Consider the following 21,579-nt stretch of genomic DNA (forward strand, 5'->3'; position numbering starts at 1 on the left):
TTGTCCCCAGGGCCCATTGTGACATCCTGGGGATCCCTCCTTGACCCCAGGGCCTATTGTGACGTCCCAGGACCCCCCATTGTCCCCAGGACCTATTGTGACATCCTGGCCACCCCCTTGCTCCCAGGGCCCATTGTGGCACCATGGGGACACCCCATTGTCCCCGGTGCCCATTGTGACATCCCAGGACCCCCCTTTGTCCCCAGGAGCCATTGTAGCACCATGGGGACCACTTTTGTCCCCAGGGCCCATTGTGACATTCTAGGACCCCACTTTGTCCCCAGGGCCTATTGTGACACCATGGGGACCCCTCCTTGTCCTCAGGACTCATTCTCACATCCTGGGCACCCGCCATTGTCCCTGGGGCCCATTGTGACATCCTGGGGACCCTCATTGTCCTCAGGGTCCATTGTGACATCCTGGGCACCCCCCATTTTCCCCAGGACCCATTGTGACATCCTGGCCACCCCCTTGCTCCCAGGGCCCGTTGTGGCACCATGGGGACACCCCCTTTGACCCCAGGGCCCATTGTGGCACCATGGCAAGCCCTTTTGTCCCCAGGGCCCATTGTGACATTCTTGGACCCCACTTTGTCCCCAGGGCCTATTGTGACACCATGGGGACACCTCCTTGTCACTGGGGACCCATTGTGACACCATGGGGACCCCCCTTTGTCCCCAGAGCCCATTGTGACATCCTGGGGACCCCCTTGTTCCCCATGGCCCACTGTGATGTCCCAGGACCCCCCCTTGTCCCCAGAGCCCATTGTGACATCTTGGGAACCCCCTTGTTCCCCAGGGCCCATTGTGACATTCAGGGGACAGCCTTTGTCCCAAGGGCCCATTGTGACACCGTTGGAATCCCCGTTGTCCTCAGAGCCCATTGTGACATCCTGGGAACCCCCTTTGTGCCCAGGGCCCATTGTGACATTTCAGGACCCCACTTTGTCCCCAGGGCCCATTGTGACATCCTGGAGACGCCCTTTGTCCCCAGAGCCCGTTGTGACATCTAAGGACCCCCCAATTGTGCCCAGGGCTCATTGTGACATCCCAGGACCCCCCATTGTCCCCAGGGCCCATTGTGATGTCCCAGGCCCCCCCTTTGTCCCCAGGGCCTATTTTGACATCCTGGGGACCCCCCTTTGTCCCTAGGGCCCGTTGTGACATCCTGGGGACCTCGTTTGTCACTAGGGTCCATTGTGGCACCATGGGGATGCCCTTTGTCCCCAGGGTCCATTGTGGCACCATGGGGACCCCCTTTGTCCCCAGGGCCCATTGTGAAATCCTGGGGACCCCCTTTGTCCCCAGGACCCATTGTGACATCCTGGGCACACCCTTTGTCCCCAGGGCCTATTGTGACAGTGTGGGGACTCCCTTTGTCCCCAGGGTCCATTGTGAAATTCTGGGGACCCCCTTTGTCCCCAGGGCCCATTGTGACATCCTGGGGACCCCACTTTGTTCCCAGGACCCATTGTGATGTCCACAATGGCCCCGTTGTCCCAAGGGGTCATTGTGACATACTGGGGACCTCCTTTGTCCCCAGGGCCCATTGTGACGTCCCTGGACCCTCCATTTTTCCAAGAGCCCATTGTGACATCCTGGCGACCCCGCTTTTTCCTCAGGGCCCATTGTGGCACCATGGGGAGCCCCTCTGTCTCCAGGGCCCATTGTGACATTTAGGGGACTCATCTTTGTCCCCAGGGCCCATTGTGACATCCCAGGACCCCCCTTTGTCCCCAGGGCCCGTTGTGACATCCTGGGGACCTCGTTTGTCACTAGGGTCCATTGTGGCACCATGGGGATTCCCTTTGTCCCCAGGACCCATTGTGACATCCTGGGGACCCCCTTTGTCCCCAGGGCCCATTTTGGCACCACAGGGACGCCCTTTGTCACTGGGGCCCATTGTGACATCCCAGGACACCCCTTGTCTCCAGGGCCCTTTGTGACATTCAGGGGACCCCTCTTTGTCCCCAGGGCCCGTTGTTGCATCCTGGGGTCCCCCCTTGTCCCCAGGGCCCATTTTGACATTCAGGAGAGCCCTCTTTGTCCCCAGGGCCTGTTGTGACATCCTGGGGACCCCCTTTGTCACTGGGGCCCATTGTGACATCCCAGGACCCCCCTTTGTCTGCAGGTCCCAATGTGACATTCAGGGGACCCCACTTTGTCCCCAGGGCCCACTGTGACGTCCTAGGACCTCCCTTTGTCCCCAGGGCCCATTGTGACACCGTGGGGACCCCCTGTTTTCCCCAGGGCCCATTGTGACATCTGGTGGACCCCCTTGTCCCCAGGGCCCATCGTGGAACCGTGGGGACCCTCCTTGTCACTAGGGCCCATTGTGACACCATGGGGACCACCCCTTTCTCCCCAGGGCCCATTGTGACATCCTGGGGACCCCACTTGTCCCCAGAGCCCATTATCACATCCTTGGGACCCCTGTGTCCCCAGGGCCCATTGTGATGTCCCAGGACCCCCCATTGTCCCCAGGGTGCATTGTGACACCGTGGGGACCCCCTTTGTCCCCAGAGCCCATTGTGACATCCTGGGGAGCCCCCTTTGTCCCCAGGGCCCATTGTGACACTTCTGGACCCCCCACTGTCTCCAGGGCCCATTGTGAACATCCTGGGGACCCCTCTTTGTCCCCAGGGCCCATTGTGACATCCTGGGCTGCCCCGTATGTCACCAGGGCCCATTTTGACACCGTGGGGACCCCCTGTTGTCCTCACGGCCCATTGTGACATCCCAGGACCCCCAATTGTCCCCAGGGCCCATTGTGACACCATGGGGAACCCTCTTGTCACTGGGGACGCATTGTGACACAATGGGGACCCCACCTTTGTCTCAAGTGCCCATTGTGACATCCTGGGGACCCCTCTTTGTCCCCAGGGCCCATTGTGACGTCCCAGGACCCCGTTTGTCCCCAGGGCCCATTGTGACATCCCAGGGCCCCACTTTGTCCCCAGGGCCCATTGTTACAGGGTGGGACCCCCCTTGTCCCCAGGGCCCATTGTGACACCATGGGGAACCCTCTTGTCACTGGGGACGCATTGTGACACAATGGGGACCCCACCTTTCTCTCAAGTGCCCATTGTGACATCCTGGGGACCCCTCTTTGTCCCCAGGACCCATTGTGACGTCCCAGGACCCCGTTTGTCCCCAGGGCCCATTGTGACATCCCAGGGCCCCACTTTGTCCCCAGGGCCCATTGTTACAGGGTGGGACCCCCCTTGTCCCCAGGGCCCATTGTGACATCCTGGTGACTCCCTTTGTCCCCAGGGCCCATTGTGGCACCATGGGGACCCTCTTTGTCACTGGGGCCCATTGTGACATCCCAGGACCCCACTTTGTCTTAGAAGGTCACTGATCAGATTACTGGTACATCCTGACTCTGCTTTCTCAATAAACATTGAAGAACACCTGGGGTTTGTTTGCTCCAAGGGAAAACTTCCCTGCCACGGTTCCTGGTTCCCGGTCCTGTTTCCCGGTCCGGTTTGGCTTCGCTATCAGAACAGCTGCTGCCTCCACAGCCGCGCTCAAAGTCCCCGTTGTGACACCGGGATGGCGGGAGAAGGGGGGTGGCGGGGGCGGCAGCGGCGGCGATTGGGGGGGGGCAGTCGGGGCTGGGCGGACAAGCGGCGGCTGCTGCGGCTCCTCAGGCAGCGACAGCAGCAGCGATCGGGGGGACGTGGGGGGGCGGACAAGCGGCGGCTGCTGCGGCTCCTCAGGCAGCGACAGCAGCAGCGATCGGGGGGACGTGGGGGGCGGACAAGCGGCGGCTGCTGCGGCTCCTCAGGCAGCGACAGCAGCAGCGATCGGGGGGACGTGGCGGGGCGGACAAGCGGCGGCTGCTGCAGCTCCTCAGGCAGCGACAGCAGCAGCGATCGGGGGGACGTGGGGGGGCGGACAAGCGGCGGCTGCTGCGGCTCCTCAGGCAGCGACAGCAGCAGCGATCGGCGGGACGTGGGGGGCGGACAAGCGGCGGCTGCTGCGGCTCCTCAGGCAGCGACAGCAGCAGCGATCGGGGGGACGTGGAGGGGCGGACAAGCGGCGGCTGCTGCGGCTCCTCAGGCAGCGACAGCAGCAGCGATCGGGGGGACGTGGGGGGCGGACAAGCGGCGGCTGCTGCGGCTCCTCAGGCAGCGACAGCAGCAGCGATCGGGGGGACGTGGGGGGCGGACAAGCGGCGGCTGCTGCGGCTCCTCAGGCAGCGACAGCAGCAGCGATCGGGGGGACGTGAGGGGCGGACAAGCGGCGGCTGCTGCGGCTCCTCAGGCAGCGACAGCAGCAGCGATCGGGGGGACGTGGGGGGCGGACAAGCGGCGGCTGCTGCGGCTCCTCAGGCAGCGACAGCAGCAGCGATCGGGGGGACGTGGGGGGCGGACAAGCGGCGGCTGCTGCGGCTCCTCAGGCAGCGACAGCAGCAGGGATCGGGGGGACGTGGGGGGCGGACAAGCGGCGGCTGCTGCGGCTCCTCAGGCAGCGACAGCAGCAGCGATCGGGGGGACGTGGGGGGCGGACAAGCGGCGGCTCCTCCGGCCGCGGCCAGGACGTGGCTTCGCCGGCACCGGGGCCCGAGACCGCGCGCTGTGGGGCTGCGGGGCGGGTGTGGGGCCGGGGGTCTCCGGGGGTCCCGCAGCGGCCGCTGTGGGGCGGGATGGGGCGGCTGTGGAATTACCTGTGGGGCACTCATGGGGCTGCTGTAGGGGCTCTTAAGAGGCATGTCTGGAGCACTTATGGGGCGACTATGGGGCAGGTGCTGGGCTGCTACAGCGGGACCTGTGGGGCACCCAGGTATGTGCACCCAGCACCGCGTGCACGCACACGCAGCTACACACTGATGTGTAAGCAAACACGTGGCCACACACACGCACACTTCCACAAGCGTGCCCAGTCCCATCTATTGACAGAAAGGCGTACGTGAAATGTACTGACATGCTTGAGGGTAAACACGTGCGTGGATGTTTGGCACACTGCACACACGCACACGTCTGAACGATGATGCTCCAGCTTTAGCATAAATGGAGCTGACATCAAGGCACTCACATGTGGACAGACCAACGTTTATAGGCACTAAGGCTTTCGCGCACAGGTTCGTCCAAGAACAGGCACATACCTGCAGGCACCTCCGAATGTGTGTTCTGTGCATTCTCTTAAGGGACGCTAGATGGCAGCAAAGACCATGAAATTATTAACCTCAGTCTAACCCTAGGTTTATGACATTTTTTCTTACTATAGATGCGTTTGATGCTAAAAATTCCCCCAAATTGTGATGAATATGCGATAATTGTGTGAATACAAGCATCGCAAGAGCATCCAGTTTTTGGAGCACTTATGGAACATGATAAAGCCAGGCAGAGCCTGACAAAGCGCGACAGAGCCCAACAGGGCTTGACAGAGCCTGATAGAACTCAACAGGGGCCGACAAATCCCGACAGCGCCTGACAGCGAACAGTGGAGTCTGGCAGGGCCTGACAGAGGCTGTCACAGCACGACAGAGCCAGAGGAGCCTGACAGAGCCCAGCAAACCCGACAGGAATAGACAAGGCCTGGGTGCACAGACCTGGGTGCGTGTGGAAAGGTTTCTGCCTGTTTTCCAGTGAGGAATGGTGTGTGTGCACGTGGACAAACAGAAGGCGAAGCAGCTCGGTTCCAACACTGAAGAAGGCTGCACAGTCACGTAGACACGGGGGCTGCTCCACTCCTGCTCTCCTGCTCTCTTGCAGGACACAGAGGCCTCAGAGCCCTGTTCAGTTCAGTTCAGTTCCATACAATGTTCACTGACTGCAAGAAAATCCCTCAAATCCCCCACAATGTGGGGCTCAAAAGGGAGTCCCCCTGAAAAGAGGGGGTCACAGTCCAAAAATGCCTGAAAATTCCTGGGGGAGGATAAAACTTATTAAACCCTGTAAATATGAGCGTGAGAATTTCAAACAGAGAGAAGTCTGTCGTTTGTATTTATATATTGCAGAATGGTATTCATGTAGATATAAAATGATTTTAAAATAAAACCCCTTTTCTACTCTGTTATATAAAGGATTTTAGAATGTAAAAAATTTCTGTTGATGGTTTTAAGAATACAAACATCTTATCTATTTGTAGATTAAAAAGTGAAGGACTTGAAAAAGAAAAAAATATCTAGATAGGAACTTAAAATAGAAAAAAGTGTGAGTAGGCAGAGCTCTGTATAATTACTACGTGTTACATAGTCTAAAAAGGTAATAAATATCATCTATATATATCCACTCACAGCCGTATACATACCTTTAATTTATTAATAAATGTAAATCGATATCCCAGTCTAAATATATATAATTGTAAATATGTCAAAATCTGTAAATTTGAAAAGATACCTGAGTGTTAAAATGGAAGTTTAAATGTATTTAAGTGTAAATAGACACCGGATCAGAGCGCAGCGCGGGACAAACGGGGACGGGTGATGATAGGCGGAGAGAATGGAAATTGACGTGCTTAGCTGGCCAATCAGATTGCGGAGAGGGAAGAGAAGGGGCGGGCCGCGGGGGAAGGGTTGTCTCGAGGGCTTCCCAATGCGCATGCGCAGAAATGGGCGCTGCGAGGTGCACGGGGCGCTCTCGGCGGCCACGTGCGCGCACCGTTGGAGCCCGGAGCGGACTCGCTGCGCCGCTGTTTCTGCGAGGCCCCGGGGAGTGCCCGGCCCGGCCCCGCCCGGCCCGCTCCGCTCCGTCTCAGAGCCGCCTGGAGAGCCGGGTCGGGCAGCCCCTTCTCGGCTCCACCTCTTCCCGAGCTAAGCCACGCCCCCTTGGGGCCGTGCCATGTTGACCGCACCCTCTCCCTACCCCAAGAGGCTCCTCCCATGGGGGCGTGCCCCAGAGAATGCCCACCCCCAGACCACCTCCCATGGGGCGTGACACAGAGGCTCCGCCCCCCCGAGGGGCTCCCCGTGGGCGTGCCCTCTCAGTACCCGCCCCTCGGCACTGACCCCACCCCATGTAGGCGGGGCCACACCCAGCTGCCCCCTCCCATCTGTGACCCATAACCAACCCCATAGCAGCCCTATGGCTGCCCCACAGGTCCCGCTGTAGCAGCCCAGCACCTGCCCCATAGTCGCCCCATAAGTGCTCCAGACATGCCTCTTAAGACCCCTACAGCAGCCCCATGAGTGCCCCACAGGTAATTCCACAGCCGCCCCATCCCGCCCCACAGCGGCCGCTGCGGGACCCCCGGAGACCCCCGGCCCCACAGCCGCCCCGCAGCCCCACAGCGCGCGGTCTCGGGCCCCGGTGCCGGCGAAGCCACGTCCTGGCCGCGGCCGGAGGAGCCGCCGCTTGTCCGCCCCCCACGTCCCCCCGATCGCTGCTGCTGTCGCTGCCTGAGGAGCCGCAGGAGCCGCCGCTTGTCCGCCCCCCACGTCCCCCCGATCGCTGCTGCTGTCGCTGCCTGAGGAGCCGCAGCAGCCGCCGCTTGTCCGCCCCCCACGTCCCCCCGATCGCTGCTGCTGTCGCTGCCTGAGGAGCCGCAGGAGCCGCCGCTTGTCCGCCCCCCACGTCCCCCCGATCGCTGCTGCTGTCGCTGCCTGAGGAGCCGCAGCAGCCGCCGCTTGTCCGCCCCCCACGTCCCCCCGATCGCTGCTGCTGTCGCTGCCTGAGGAGCCGCAGCAGCCGCCGCTTGTCCGCCCAGCCCCGACTGCCCCCCCCCAATCGCCGCCGCTGCCGCCCCCGCCACCCCCCTTCTCCCGCCATCCCAGTGTCACAACGGGGACTCTGAGCGCGGCTGTGGAGGCAGCAGCTGTTCTGATAGCGAAGCCAAACCGGACCGGGAAACAGGACCGGGAACCAGGAACCGTGGCAGGGAAGTTTTCCCTTGGAGCAAACAAACCCCAGGTGTTCTTCAATGTTTATTGAGAAAGCAGAGTCAGGATGTACCAGTAGTCCGATCAGTGACCTTCTAAGACAAAGTGGGGTCCTGGGATGTGACAATGGGCCCCAGTGACGAAGAGGGTCCCCATGGTGCCACAATGGGCCCTGGGGACAAAGGGAGTCACCAGGATGTCACAATGGGCCCTGGGGACAAAGTGGGGCCCTGGGATGTCACAATGGGCCCTGGGGACAAACGGGGTCCCCAGGATGTCACAATGGGCCCTGGGGGAAAGGGGGGACCCCAGGATGTCACAATGGGCTCTGGGGACTATGGAGGGTCCTGGGACGTCACAATGGGTCCTGGGGATAAAGGGGGTCCCCAGGATGTCACAATGGGCACCTGAGACAAAGGGGGGGTCCCCATTGTGTGACAATGCGTCCCCAGTGACAAGGGGGTTCCCCATGGTGTCACAATGGGCCCTGGGGTAAAAGGGGGGTCCTGGGATGTCACAATGGACCCTGGGGACAAAGGGGTCCCCAGGATGTCACAATGGGCCCTGAGGACAAGGGGGGGTCCTTGGATGTCACAATGCGCCCTGGAGACAATGGGGGGTCCTGGGACGTCACAATGGGCCCTGGGGACAAAGGGGGTCCCCAGGATGTCACAATAGGCACTGGGGACAAGGGCGTCCCCAGGATGTCACAATGGGCCCTGGGGATGACGGGGGACCCCAGGGACCATTGTGACATCTTAGGGACCCTATTGTTCCTGGGGCCCATTGTGACGTCCCAGGAACCCTCATTGTCTGCAGGGCCCATTGTGACATTCTGGGCACCCCCTTTGTCCCCAGGACTCACTGTGGCACCATAGGGACCCCCTTTGTCACTGGGGCCCATTGTGACATCCCAGGACTCCACTTTGTCCCGAGGGCCCATTGTAGACACCAGGGGGACCACATTTGTCCCTGGGGCCCATTGTGACATCCCAGGACCCCCCATTGTTCCCAGGGTCCATTGTGACATTTTGGGGACCCCGTTTGTCTCCAGGGCCCGTTGTGACACCATGGGGACCCCCCCTATGTTCCCAGTGCCCATTGTGACATTCTGGGGACCCCCTTTGTCCCCAGGGCCCATTGTGACACCATGGGGACCCCACTTGTTCCCAGGACCCATTGTGGCATTCTGGGGACTCCCTTTGTCCCCATGGCCCATGGTGACACCATGGGGACCCCATTTGTCACTGGGGCCCATTGTGACATCCCAGGACCCCCCATTGTCCCCAGGGCCCATTGTGACATTCAGGGGACACCCCTTTGTCCCCAGGGCCCATTGTGACACCGTCAGGTTACTCATGTCCCCAGGGCCCGTTGTGACCTCCTGGGGAGACCCCATTGTCCCCAAGGCCCATTGTGGCACCATGGGGACCCCCTTTGTCACTGGTGCCCATTGTGGCATCCCAGGAACCCCCTTGTCCTCAGAGCCCATCGTGACATCCCAAAACCCCCCATTGTCTCCAGGGCCCATTGTGACATCCTGGGGACCCCCCTTTGTCCCCAGGGCCCATTGCGACACCATGGGGACGCCACTTGTTCCCAGGACCCATTGTGGCATTCTAGGGACTCCGTTTGTCCCCATGGCCCATGGTGAAACCGTCAGGATACCCCAGGTCCCCAGGGCCCATTGTGACCTCCTGGGGAGACCCCATTGTTCCCAAGGCCCATTGTGGCACCATGGGGACCTCCTTTGTCCCCAGGGCCCATTGTGACATCCCAGGACCCCACTTAGTCCCCAGGGCCCATTGTGGCACCATGTGGACCCCCTTTGTCTCCAGGGCCCCTTGTGACATCACAGGACGCCTCTTTGTCCCCAGGGCCCATTGTGACACTGTGGGGACCTCCCTTGTCCCCAGGGCCCATTGTGACATTCAGGGACACCCCTTGTCCGCAGGGCCCATCGTGGCACCATGGGGACCCCCTTTGTCACTGGGGCCCACTGTGGCATCCCAGGACCCCACTTTGTCCCCAGGACCCATTGTGACACCATGTGGACACCCTTGTCCGCAGGGCCCATCGTGGCACTGTGGGGACCCTCCTTGTCCCCAGGGCCCATTGGGACATCCTGGGGACCCCCTTTGTCCCCAGGGTCCATTGTGGCACCATGGGGACCCTCTTTGTCACTGGGGCCCATTGTGACATCCCAGGACCCACCGTGGTCCCCAGGGCCCATTGTGACATCCTGGGGACCCTCTTTGTCCCAAGACCCCATTGTGACATCCTGTGGACCCCCCCATTGTCCCAAGGGCCCATTGTGACACCATAGGGATCCCCTTTGTCCCCAGGGCCCATTGCGACGTCCCAGGACCCCCCGTTGTCCCGAGGGCCCATAGTGACATCTTGGGGACCCTGTTTTTTCCCAGGACCCACTGTGGCACCATGGGGACCTCCTTCGTCCCCAGGGCCCATTGTGATATCCGAGGGACCCCCTTGTCCCCAGGGCCCATAGTGTCACCTTGGGGACCACTCTTGTCACTTGGGCCCATTGTGACACCATGGGGACCCACTATGTGCCCAGGGCCCATTGTGACATTCTAGGACTCCCCATTTTCCCCAGAGCCCATTGTGACATCCTGGGGATCCCCCTTTGTCCCCTGGGTCCATAGTAATGTCCCAGGACCCCCTTGTCCCCAGTGTTCATTGTGAAATCCTGGGGATTCCCTTTGTCCCGAGGGTCCATTGTGGCACCATGGGACCGCCTTTGTCACTGGGGACCATTGTGACATTCCAGGATTCCACTTTGTCCCCAGGGCCCGTTCTGACACCGTGGGGACCCCCATTGTCCCCAGGGCCCATTGTGACATCCTGGGGATCACCCTTTGTCCCAAGGGCCCATTGTGACAGGGTGGGGACCTTTTTTGTCCCCAGGGCCCATTGTGACATCTTGGGTATCCCCTTGTCCCCAGTGTCCATTGTGACATCCTGGGGACCCCCAATTGTCCCAGGGCCCATTGTGACATTCCAGGACCCCCCCTTGTCTCCAGGGCTCATTGTGACATCACAGGACGCCCCTTTGTCCCCAGGGCCCGTTGTGACACAGTGGGGACCCCCCTGTCCCCAGGGCCCATTGTGCCATCCTGGGGACTCTCTTTGTCCCCAGGGCCCATTGTGATATCCTGGCGACCCCCGCTTTGTCCCCAGGGCCCATTGTGAACATCCTGGGGACCCCCTTTGTCCCCAGGGCCCATTGTGACATCCCTGGACCCCCCATTGTCCCCAGGGCGCATTGTGACATTCAGGGGACCCACCTTTGGCCCCCGGGGCCCATTGTGATATCGTGGGGACCGTCTTTGTCCCCAGGGCCCATTGTGACACCATCAAGACCCCTCTTTGTCCCCAGGGCCTATTGTGACATACTGGGGACCCCCCCTTGTCTCCAGGGCCCATTGTGATGTCCGAGGACCCCCCCTTGTCCCCAGGGTCCATTGTGAACATCCTGGGGACCCCCTTTGTCCCCAGGGCCCATTGTGACACCGTGGGGACCCCGCTTGTCCTCAGGGCCCATTGTGACATTCAGGGGACCTCTCTTTGTCCCCAGGGCCTATTGTGACATCCTGGGGAACCCCCTTGTCTCCAGTCCCATTGTGATGTCCCAGGACCCCCCATTTTCCTTAGGGCCCATTGTGAAATCCGGGGGAACCCCCCCTTTCTCCTCAGGGCCCATTGTGACGTCCTGGGGACCCCCCTTTGTCCCCAGGGCCCATTGTGACGTTCAGGGGAACCACCTTTGTCCCCAGGGCCTATTGTGACATCCTGGGACACCCCCTTTGTCCCCAGGGCCCATTGTGACGTCCCAGGACCCCCCATTGTTCCCAGGGCCCATTATGAAATCCTGGGGACCCCCCCTTTGTCCCCAGGGCCCATCGTGGCACCATGGGGATCCCACCTTTGTCCCCAGGGCCCATTGTGACAGGGTGGGACCCCCCTTGTTCCCAGGGCCCATTGTGACATCCTGGGGATCCCCCATTGTCCCCAGGGCCCATTGTGACATCCTTAGGATGCCCTTTGTCCCCAGGGCCCATTGTGACATCCCAGGACCCCCCCTTGTCCCCAGGGCCCATTGTGACATCCTGGGGACCCCCTTTGTCCGCAGAGCCCATTGTGACATCCTGGGGAGCCCCCTTTGTCCCCAGAGCCTATTGTGACATCCTGGGGACCCCTCTTTGTCCCCAGGGCCCATTGTGACAGGGTGGGACCCCCCTTGTCCCCAGAGCCCATTGTGACATTCTGGGGACCCCTTTGTCACCAGAGCCCATTGTGATATCCTAGGGACCCTCGCTTTGTCCCCAGGGCCCATTGTGACATCCTTGGGACCTCATTTGTCCCCAAGGCCCATTGTTGTACCATGGGGACCCCCTTTGTCCCCACGGCCCATTGTGACAGCGATGACAGCGGTGTCAGTGATCAGGACACGGAACCACGGGCGCAGCTCCATGCGGTGCTTTATTCCAGCGCTGGGAAACCCGGGGTTCGCACCCAGAGCTTCCAACAGCTGATTCAGACTGCACCTTATTTATACAAGTTGGTCACACACATATTCCTTATAACCCCTGACAACCATGAGCACATCCCACACCTATTCTAACACAAACTGTCTGTCTAAGAGATGTTAAGCAACATTCACATGTTTATCAGTTATTTCTAAGGTACCAACTTGAAAAGAATAAATCATAAATGTATGTCAACCTTAAGAATAAAGCTTGGTTACAGCTACCTGCTTTAAAAGAATATATCATAAATGTATGTCAACCTTAAGAATAAAGCTTGGTTACAGCTACCTGCTTTAGAAGAATATATCATAAATGTATGTCAGCTTTAAGAATAAGGCTTGGTTACAGCTACCTATAAAGAATATATCGTAAATGTATGTCAACCTTAAGAATAAGGCTTGGCTACAGCTACCTGCTTTAGAAGAATATATCATAAATGTATGTCAGCTTTAAGAATAAGGCTTGGTTACAGCTACCTATAAAGAATATATCGTAAATGTATGTCAACCTTAAGAATAAGGCTTGGCTACAGCTACCTGCTTTAGAAGAATATATCATAAATGTATGTCAGCTTTAAGAATAAGGCTTGGTTACAGCTACCTATAAAGAATATATCGTAAATGTATGTCAACCTTAAGAATAAGGCTTGGCTACAGCTACCTGCTTTAGAAGAATATATCATAAATGTATGTCAACTTTAAGAATAAGGCTTGGTTACAGCTACCTTTAAAAGAATATATCGTAAATCTACATCAACTTTAAGAATAAGGTTTGGTTACTGTCTTAAAGTTAATCCAACCGTAACAGATCAGTGATACCCAGGGATCCAACCGTAACAGATCAGTGATACCCAGGGATCCAACCGTAACAGATCAGTGACACCCAGGGATCCAACCGTAACAGGTCAGTGACACCCAGGGATCCAACCGTAACAGGTCAGTGATACCCAGGGATCCAACCGTAACAGATCAGTGATACCCAGGGATCCAACCGTAACAGATCAGTGATACCCAGGGATCCAACCGTAACAGATCAGTGACACCCAGGGATCCAACCGTAACAGGTCAGTGATACCCAGGGATCCAACCGTAACAGGTCAGTGATACACAGGGATCCAACCGTAACAGGTCAGTGATACCCAGGGATCCAACCGTAACAGGTCAGTGATACACAGGGATCCAACCGTAACAGGTCAGTGATACCCAGGGATCCAACCGTAACAGATCAGTGATACCCAGGGATCCAACCGTAACAGGTCAGTGATACCCAGGGATCCAGCTGTAACAGGTCAGTGACACCCAGGGATCCAGCTGTAACAGGTCAGTGACACCCAGGGATCCAACCGTAACAGGTCAGTGATACCCAGGGATCCAACCGTAACAGATCAGTGACACCCAGGGATCCAACCGTAACAGGTCAGTGATACCCAGGGATCCAACCGTAACAGGTCAGTGATACCCAGGGATCCAACCGTAACAGGTCAGTGATACCCAGGGATCCAACCGTAACAGGTCAGTGATACCCAGGGATCCAACCGTAACAGGTCAGTGATACCCAGGGATCCAACCGTAACAGGTCAGTGATACCCAGGGATCCAACCGTAACAGGTCAGTGATACCCAGGGATCCAACCGTAACAGATCAGTGATACCCAGGGATCCAACCGTAACAGGTCAGTGACACCCAGGGATCCAACTGTAACAGGTCAGTGATACCAAGGGATCCAACCGTAACAGATCAGTGATACCCAGGGATCCAACTGTAACAGATCAGTGACACCCAGGGATCCAACCGTAACAGGTCAGTGATACCCAGGGATCCAGCCGTAACAGGTCAGTGATACACAGGGATCCAACCGTAACAGGTCAGTGATACACAGGGATCCAACTGTAACAGGTCAGTGATACACAGGGATCCAACCGTAACAGGTCAGTGATACCCAGGGATCCAACCGTAACAGATCAGTGACACCCAGGGATCCAACTGTAACAGGTCAGTGATACCCAGGGATCCAACCGTAACAGATCAGTGATACCCAGGGATCCAACCGTAACAGGTCAGTGATACCCAGGGATCCAGCTGTAACAGGTCAGTGACACCCAGGGATCCAGCCGTAACAGGTCAGTGACACCCAGGGATCCAACCGTAACAGGTCAGTGATACCCAGGGATCCAACCGTAACAGGTCAGTGATACCCAGGGATCCAACCGTAACAGATCAGTGACACCCAGGGATCCAACCGTAACAGATCAGTGACACCCAGGGATCCAACCGTAACAGGTCAGTGATACCCAGGGATCCAACCGTAACAGGTCAGTGATACCCAGGGATCCAACCGTAACAGGTCAGTGATACCCAGGGATCCAACCGTAACAGGTCAGTGATACCCAGGGATCCAACCGTAACAGATCAGTGATACCCAGGGATCCAACCGTAACAGATCAGTGACACCCAGGGATCCAACTGTAACAGGTCAGTGATACCCAGGGATCCAACCGTAACAGATCAGTGACACCCAGGGATCCAACCGTAACAGATCAGTGATACCCAGGGATCCAACCGTAACAGATCAGTGATACCCAGGGATCCAACCGTAACAGGTCAGTGATACCCAGGGATCCAACCGTAACAGGTCAGTGATACCCAGGGATCCAACCGTAACAGGTCAGTGATACCCAGGGATCCAACCGTAACAGATCAGTGATACCCAGGGATCCAACCGTAACAGATCAGTGATACCCAGGGATCCAACCGTAACAGGTCAGTGATACCCAGGGATCCAACCGTAACAGGTCAGTGATACCCAGGGATCCAACCGTAACAGGTCAGTGTTACCCAGGGATCCAACCGTAACAGGTCAGTGATACCCAGGGATCCAACCGTAACAGGTCAGTGATACCCAGGGATCCAACCGTAACAGGTCAGTGATACCCAGGGATCCAACTGTAACAGATCAGTGACACCCAGGGATCCAACTGTAACAGATCAGTGACACCCAGGGATCCAACTGTAACAGATCAGTGATACCCAGGGATCCAACCGTAACAGATCAGTGATACCCAGGGATCCAACTGTAACAGGTCAGTGATACCCAGGGATCCAACCGTAACAGATCAGTGATACCCAGGGATCCAACTGTAACAGGTCAGTGATACCCAGGGATCCAGCTGTAACAGATCAGTGATACCCAGGGATCCAACTGTAACAGATCAGTGATACCCAGGGATCCAACTGTAACAGATCAGTGGTACCCAGGGCAGAGCCAGCCAAGGCCCATCCCATACCTGTTCCAGAAGGGAACACCTTGTAAAACCGATCCCGTCACTAACACCTGCGGCTGAACTTCATCAAATGCCGAGATCAGAAGTTTCACGGCACCAGCTGCAACCTTGAGGAGACGAGATCGCCAAGATTTCCAGCAAAAAGGGGGCGCCAGGCCGGGTTCAACCGCCTTGGCCGCTTGGGTCCCACCAGTTCCTCACAATGAGCCAAAGGGGCAAAGCCCACTGTGAGGAGGCTGAGGAGCCTTCATCCAAAGACCCCAAGGACCCCTCCTCAAATGCACCCAGTGCCACTGCGCAGGAGAACAGGGGGCTCAGGGCTGTGGAAACGGTTCTGAGATCACCTCATGAACATGCACAGTTCTGGGGTCATTATGAACACTTACTGTAATTAACACACTTCCTGTTGTTAAAGGTGTGCGTGTTGGGCCGAGCGAATCTCCCGCGCACCCAGCGCTGTTTCGCTTGTGCTCTCATGATCCCGCGTTTAAAGAACACAATTAAAGAATTGGATTAAACAGCAGCGAGAGCCCGCAAGGGGCGACGGCGCCACCGCGGGGCTGCGCAGGGGCTGCACTGCGCAGGCGCGGAGCCGTGTCGGGAAGGGGAGGGACTTCCCGCTGGAAGCGGCACAGCCAATGGGCATCAGGAGGCCGCCTCCAGGCCAATGGCGGCTCGGGACGGGTGCGAGGGACGGTGACGGGCCGGCTGTGTGGCCAATGGCGGTGCCGGGGGCGTGACCATGCAGCCCGCCCCGGGAGCGGCGGCCCGGCCGTGGCGGTTCGTCCCCTGCTGCCGCCGGAGCGCCGCTGCCACGGGCGGCTCCTGCGGCTGCAGCGGCTGCGGGGGCGGGCGGGGGGCCCGGGGCTGCGGCCCCGCTGGCCGGGGCCGGGCGGTCGCCGTGTTGCCCCCGGGCGGTCGCCGTGTTGCCCCCGGGCGGTCGCCGTGTTGCCCCCGGGCGGCAGTGGGGGGGTCCCGCTGGTCGCCCCCGCAGTTCCGCGGTTGAAAATCCTCCTCACACCGCGCTGGGACCGCGATCGCCGCCAGTTCCGTCCCGGGTGAGCGGCGGGGCCGGATTTGGTTGGTGCGGGGGTTGTGGGGGGCGCGGGGCGGGTCTGGGGGTGCAGGGGAGCTGTGGGGGTTGGGGTGCAGCCGGCAGGAGGGACCAGGTTTGGGGGGCCCTGGGTCCCTTTGCGGGGGAGGGGAGGCCCTGCTGACCCTGCCTCCCCCAGCAAATCCCCCTGCGGGGCTCCCCCCGGACCCCCGATCGGTCCCCGCCCCCCGCGACTCCCTCAAGTCCCCCTGAACCTCAATGCCCCTTTTTGACCCCAAAACAGCCCCAAATGTGCCCCCCAATGTCCCTTTAACACACCCTCCCCCCAGTTCCCCCGCACCGAGGCCTCCAGTGTATAAATTAAATGTGTAACATTAAACGCGACATTTGAGCGTTAACTAAAAACCAACAAATGTTGACGTTTCTTAGAGGTTTTTGTTGAATTTTGGTTTCACGGAAGGGAGCGTTGTTGGAAATTTACTGCGATTAATGTTTTGCTTTAAAAACTTTTTGTATCTCAGAAGTGACCTGAACAGTTTGCTAAAGAACATTCCAAATTAAATTAATTTCCCATTAAATTTCTTGGGATTAAACGTCCGTCAGAGGCAGTGGTGCTTAAACCCCACTGCATTGGTCCCTCTCCGCATTCAAAATCCATCATTAAACAGTTAAATATTTCCCGTAATTAAACCCCTGTGATCTACATTCTGTAGTTTAAAAATGCGGTGACTGAGCGGTTGAACAGCCGATATCGCTCTGAGCGCGTGGCTCAATCTCTTGATTCAGCTCAGTTCATCCCCACCAACCCCGTCGCCGTTCATGGGAACGTACCCGGGTGGATGGAGGGGGCGGGCGGTGGGTGTGGGCTCCCTGGGCTTCAGCAAAGCCTCTGACACCGTCTGCACAGCATCCGCACAGCTGAGCTGGGGAGGGGTGCTCTGGGCAGTGGGGAGTGGGGGGTGCAAACTGGCTGAGAGGGAGAAGCCAGAGAGTGGTGGTCAATGGGCAGAGTCCGGTTGAGGCCTGGATCCAGTGCAGGGCCTCAGGGGCCAATATTATTCAATATATTCGTTAACGATTCGGATGAGGGAATTGAGTGACTGTCAGCAGGTTTGCTGGGGACACCAAGCTGGGAGGAGTGGGTGACCCTGGAAGCTGTGCTGCCATCAGAGACCTGGACAGGCTGGAGAGCTGGGGGGGATAACCTGGTGAGATTTAACAAGGGGAAGTGCAGAGTGCTGCACCTGGGCAGGAACAACCCCAGGGTCAGTATAGGCTGGGGAATGAGCTGTTAGAGAGCAGGGTAGGGAAAGGGAGCTGGGGTCCTGGGCACAGCAGGGTGACCATGAGCCAGCACTGGGCCCTTGTGGCCAGGAAGCCAATGGGACCTGGGGTGGGTTAGAAGGGGGTGGTCAGTGGGTCAGAGAGGTTCTCCTGCCCCTCTGCTCTGCCCTGGGGAGACCACACCTGGAATATTGTGTCCAGTTGTGGCCCCTCAGCTCCAGAAGGACAGGGAACTGCTGGAGAGAGTCCAGCGCAGCCACCAAGATGCTGGAGGGAGTGGAGCATCTCCCGTGTGAGGAAAGGCTGAGGGAGCTGGGCTCTTTAGTTTGGAGAAGAGGAGACTGAGGGGTGACCTCATTAATATTTATAAATATATAAAGGGTGAGTGCCAGGAGGATGGAGCCGGGCTCTTCTCGGTGGCAAACAATTATAGGACGAGGGGCAATGGGATCAAGCTGGAACACAAGAGGTTCCACTTAAATTTGAGAAAGAACTTCTTCTCAGTGAGGGTGGCAGAGCCTGGCCCAGGCTGCCCAGGGGGCTGTGGGGTCTCCTTCCCTGCAGACGTTCAAACCCCCTGGACATGTTCCTGTGCGACCTCTCCTGGGTGTTCCTGCTCCAGCAGGGGATTGCACTGGATGAGCTTTCGAGGTCCCTTCCAATCCCAAACACACCGTGATACTGTGATGCTGTGATTTCTGTGCTAAATCCTTTCCTTTCCCCCCGTGCCAGTGGGGGGGACCCAGAGGACCCACCCAGGCCCCCCCAGGTTTGTGGGAGCAGCACTGGGGAGGGGGCGCTTTTTCCCCCAGCTACGAATATAGAGACAATTTGTACAAAAGCTGTAAAGTGGGGGGAACGGCAACTTGGGGACCCCCAAACCACCACAGGGGGGTCCACATCACCCCATGCGCCCCATCACTTTTGGGGTGTCAGAGCCCCCCCCATGCAGCTGCCCCTCGGGGGTCCTGGGTGGGTTGTGAGGTCCCTGGGGGGCTGGAGGGGAGAAAGGGGAAAACCTGGGTTTGGGGGGGGTCCCAGGGGTTCTTGCGAGTGGGTCTGGGGGGGTCTCAGTGGTTTCTGGGATCCCTGGGGGGTCCCTGAGATCAAAAAGAATTTGGAGGCTGGCAGGGAACTTTGTGAGGGGAAGAGTGAAACATCCCTTTTCCCTCTGTTTCACAGCCCCAGCTTCTCTTCTCTGCCCTTCCTCCTCTCCCCTTCCTCCTCTCCCCTTCCTCCTCTCCCCTTCCTCCTCTCCCCTTCCCTCAGAACCCCATTCTGGTTTGGGATGAAGGGACCTCTGGAGATCATCCAGTCCAACCCCCCTGCTCCCGCGGGGTCCCAGAGCAGATCACACAGGATCCCAGGGGTCTGAATGTCTCACAGAAGGAGACTCCACACCCGCTCTGGGCAGCCTGGGCCGCGCTCTGGCACCTCCCAGCAAGCAAGTTTCTCCTTACGTTCAGATGGAGCCTCCTGGGTTTCAGTCTGTGCCCGATGCCCCTCACCCCGGCGCTGGGCACCACTGAACAGAGTCTGCTCCATCCTGACACCCACCTGAGATATTGATCCCATTGATCACATCCCTCTCAGCTTCTCTTCTCCAGCTCAACAGCCCCATCTCTCTCAGTCTCTCCTGATCAGAATGATGCTCCAGACCCCTCAGCATCTCTGTGTCCCTCCACTGGACTCCCTCCAGTAACTCCTTGTCCTTCTTCAACTGGGGAGCCCAGAACTGGACCCAGAACTGCAGATGCAGCTTCCCCAGGGTGGAGCAGAGGGGGAGGATTCACCTCTCTCACCTGCTGCTCACACTCTTCTTAATAAATATCCCCCAGGTACCCTCGGCCTCGTGACCACAAGGACACATTGGTGACTTGTGGCCAACCTGATGTCACCCAGAACTCCCAAGTCCTTCTCGCAGAGCTGCTTTCCAGCGGGTCCACCCCCAAACCGTGCTGGTACTGGACCCCTGCTGCCCCAGGAGGGGCCGGTATCGCCCCGGTATCGCGATGGGTGGCACCGACAGCCCCGGTATCGCGATGGGTGGCACCGACAGCCCCGGTATCGCAATAGCGAGCACTGATGGTCCTGGTATTGCGACAGGTGGCAACAACAGCGCTGGTATCGTCACAACAGCAGTGACGACGGCCCCAGTATCGTGATGGGCAGCAATGATGGCCCCAGTATCGCGATGGGTGGCACTGACGGCCCCGGTATCGCGATGGGTGGCACCGACAGCCCCGGTATCGCGATGGGTGGCACCGACGGCCCCGGTATCGCGATGGGTGGCACCGACGGCCCCGGTATCGTGATGGGTGGCACCGACAGCCCCGGTATCGCGATGGGTGGCACCAACAGCGCCCTAACGTGGTGCTCATCAGTAAGAAGGGAGGGAAGGGGGTTGCAGGGCAGCCATTGCTCGGGGTCTGCGGGATCTCCCTGTGCTTGTGGGAGCCCACGAGTCTTTGCATCACGCCTTGCGTTTTATTCTCTCTTCCTCTTTCAATTACTTATCTCACTTGTGTTTTTTTATCTTAGCCCATGAGTTTTCTTACTTTTGCTCCTCATATTCTTCATTCCCATCCTACTGAGGGGTGCGTGGGGCTGCTCTGCCAGCCACGGCTGCCCCACCGCAGCTCCCCAGGCCCTCACGTCTCCCATCCCAGCAACAGCAGTGGCCGCGGCAGTGATTTCTTTCCTCTCCCTTTTGCAGCCTCCTTGCGCTCGTCCTCTCCACGCCGATCTCTCCTGGCTTCCTCCAGCTGCTGTGTCCTCTGGGTAAGTGCAGCTCGACCCCTCCCAAGATGCTCTCGAGTTGGCTGGGGTTTCTAAAACAGAGGGAAAAGGGATGTCTCACTTTTCCTCAGGCAGAGTTTCCTCCCAGACCCCTTTTACCCCCTGCGCTCTCCACAGACCCCAGTTACCGTTTCTGTTCCGATGGGGAACATCTCACTGTGCTGTGCATGGCCAAGATGATGAGGACTCTGGACAGGAAATCCCTTCCAAGCGCAGCTTTCCTCTCACCGTTGGGCAGCGACAACAGCCCCGGTATCGCGACAGCAGCACCGACGGCCCCGGTATCGCGACAGCAGCACCAACAGCCCCGGTATCGCGACAGCAGCACCGACAGCCCCGGTATCGCGACGGGCAGCAGTGATGGAGCTGGTATTGCGATGGCAGCACTGACGGCCCTGATATTGTGATGGGCAGTGACAGGGGCCCTGGTATCGTGATGGGCAGAACCAACAGCTCCAGTATCGTGATGGGCAGCACTGACAGCCCCGGTATCGCAATGGGCAGCAACAACGACCCCGGTATTGCGAAGGGTGGCACCGACGGCCCCGGTATCGCAATAGGGAGCACTGATGGTCCTGGTATCGCGACAGGTGGCAACAACAGCGCTGGTATCGTCACAACAGCAGTGACGACGGCCCCAGTATCGTGATGGGCAGCAACGATGGTCCTGGTAGCGCGATGGGTGGCACCGACAGCCCCGGTATCGTGATGGGTGGCACCGACGGCCCCGGTATCGTGACAGCAATAAATCTCAAGACCTCCCAAAATAAATCCCCCTTCCATCCCTC

At 58.6% G+C, this 21,579-nt stretch overlaps 1 protein-coding gene across 1 annotated transcript in view; it reads left to right on the forward strand.

Annotated features, from left to right (window-relative positions):
* Positions 1-21,198, forward strand: part of LOC139829646 (uncharacterized) — a 105,477-nt gene extending 84,279 nt beyond the window's left edge. Inside the window, exons 2-5 of the mRNA XM_071818118.1 lie at positions 16,492-16,712; positions 19,831-19,953; positions 20,709-20,773; positions 20,909-21,198. Coding sequence (XP_071674219.1) covers positions 16,492-16,712; positions 19,831-19,953; positions 20,709-20,773; positions 20,909-21,198 — 699 coding nt within the window. The remainder of the gene's footprint in view (positions 1-16,491; positions 16,713-19,830; positions 19,954-20,708; positions 20,774-20,908) is intronic.
* Positions 21,199-21,579: the final 381 nt, after the last annotated feature.

The sequence above is a fragment of the Patagioenas fasciata genome, chromosome 22, assembly GCF_037038585.1.
Source record: "Patagioenas fasciata isolate bPatFas1 chromosome 22, bPatFas1.hap1, whole genome shotgun sequence".
In the NCBI taxonomy this organism is placed as follows: Eukaryota; Metazoa; Chordata; class Aves; order Columbiformes; family Columbidae; genus Patagioenas; species Patagioenas fasciata.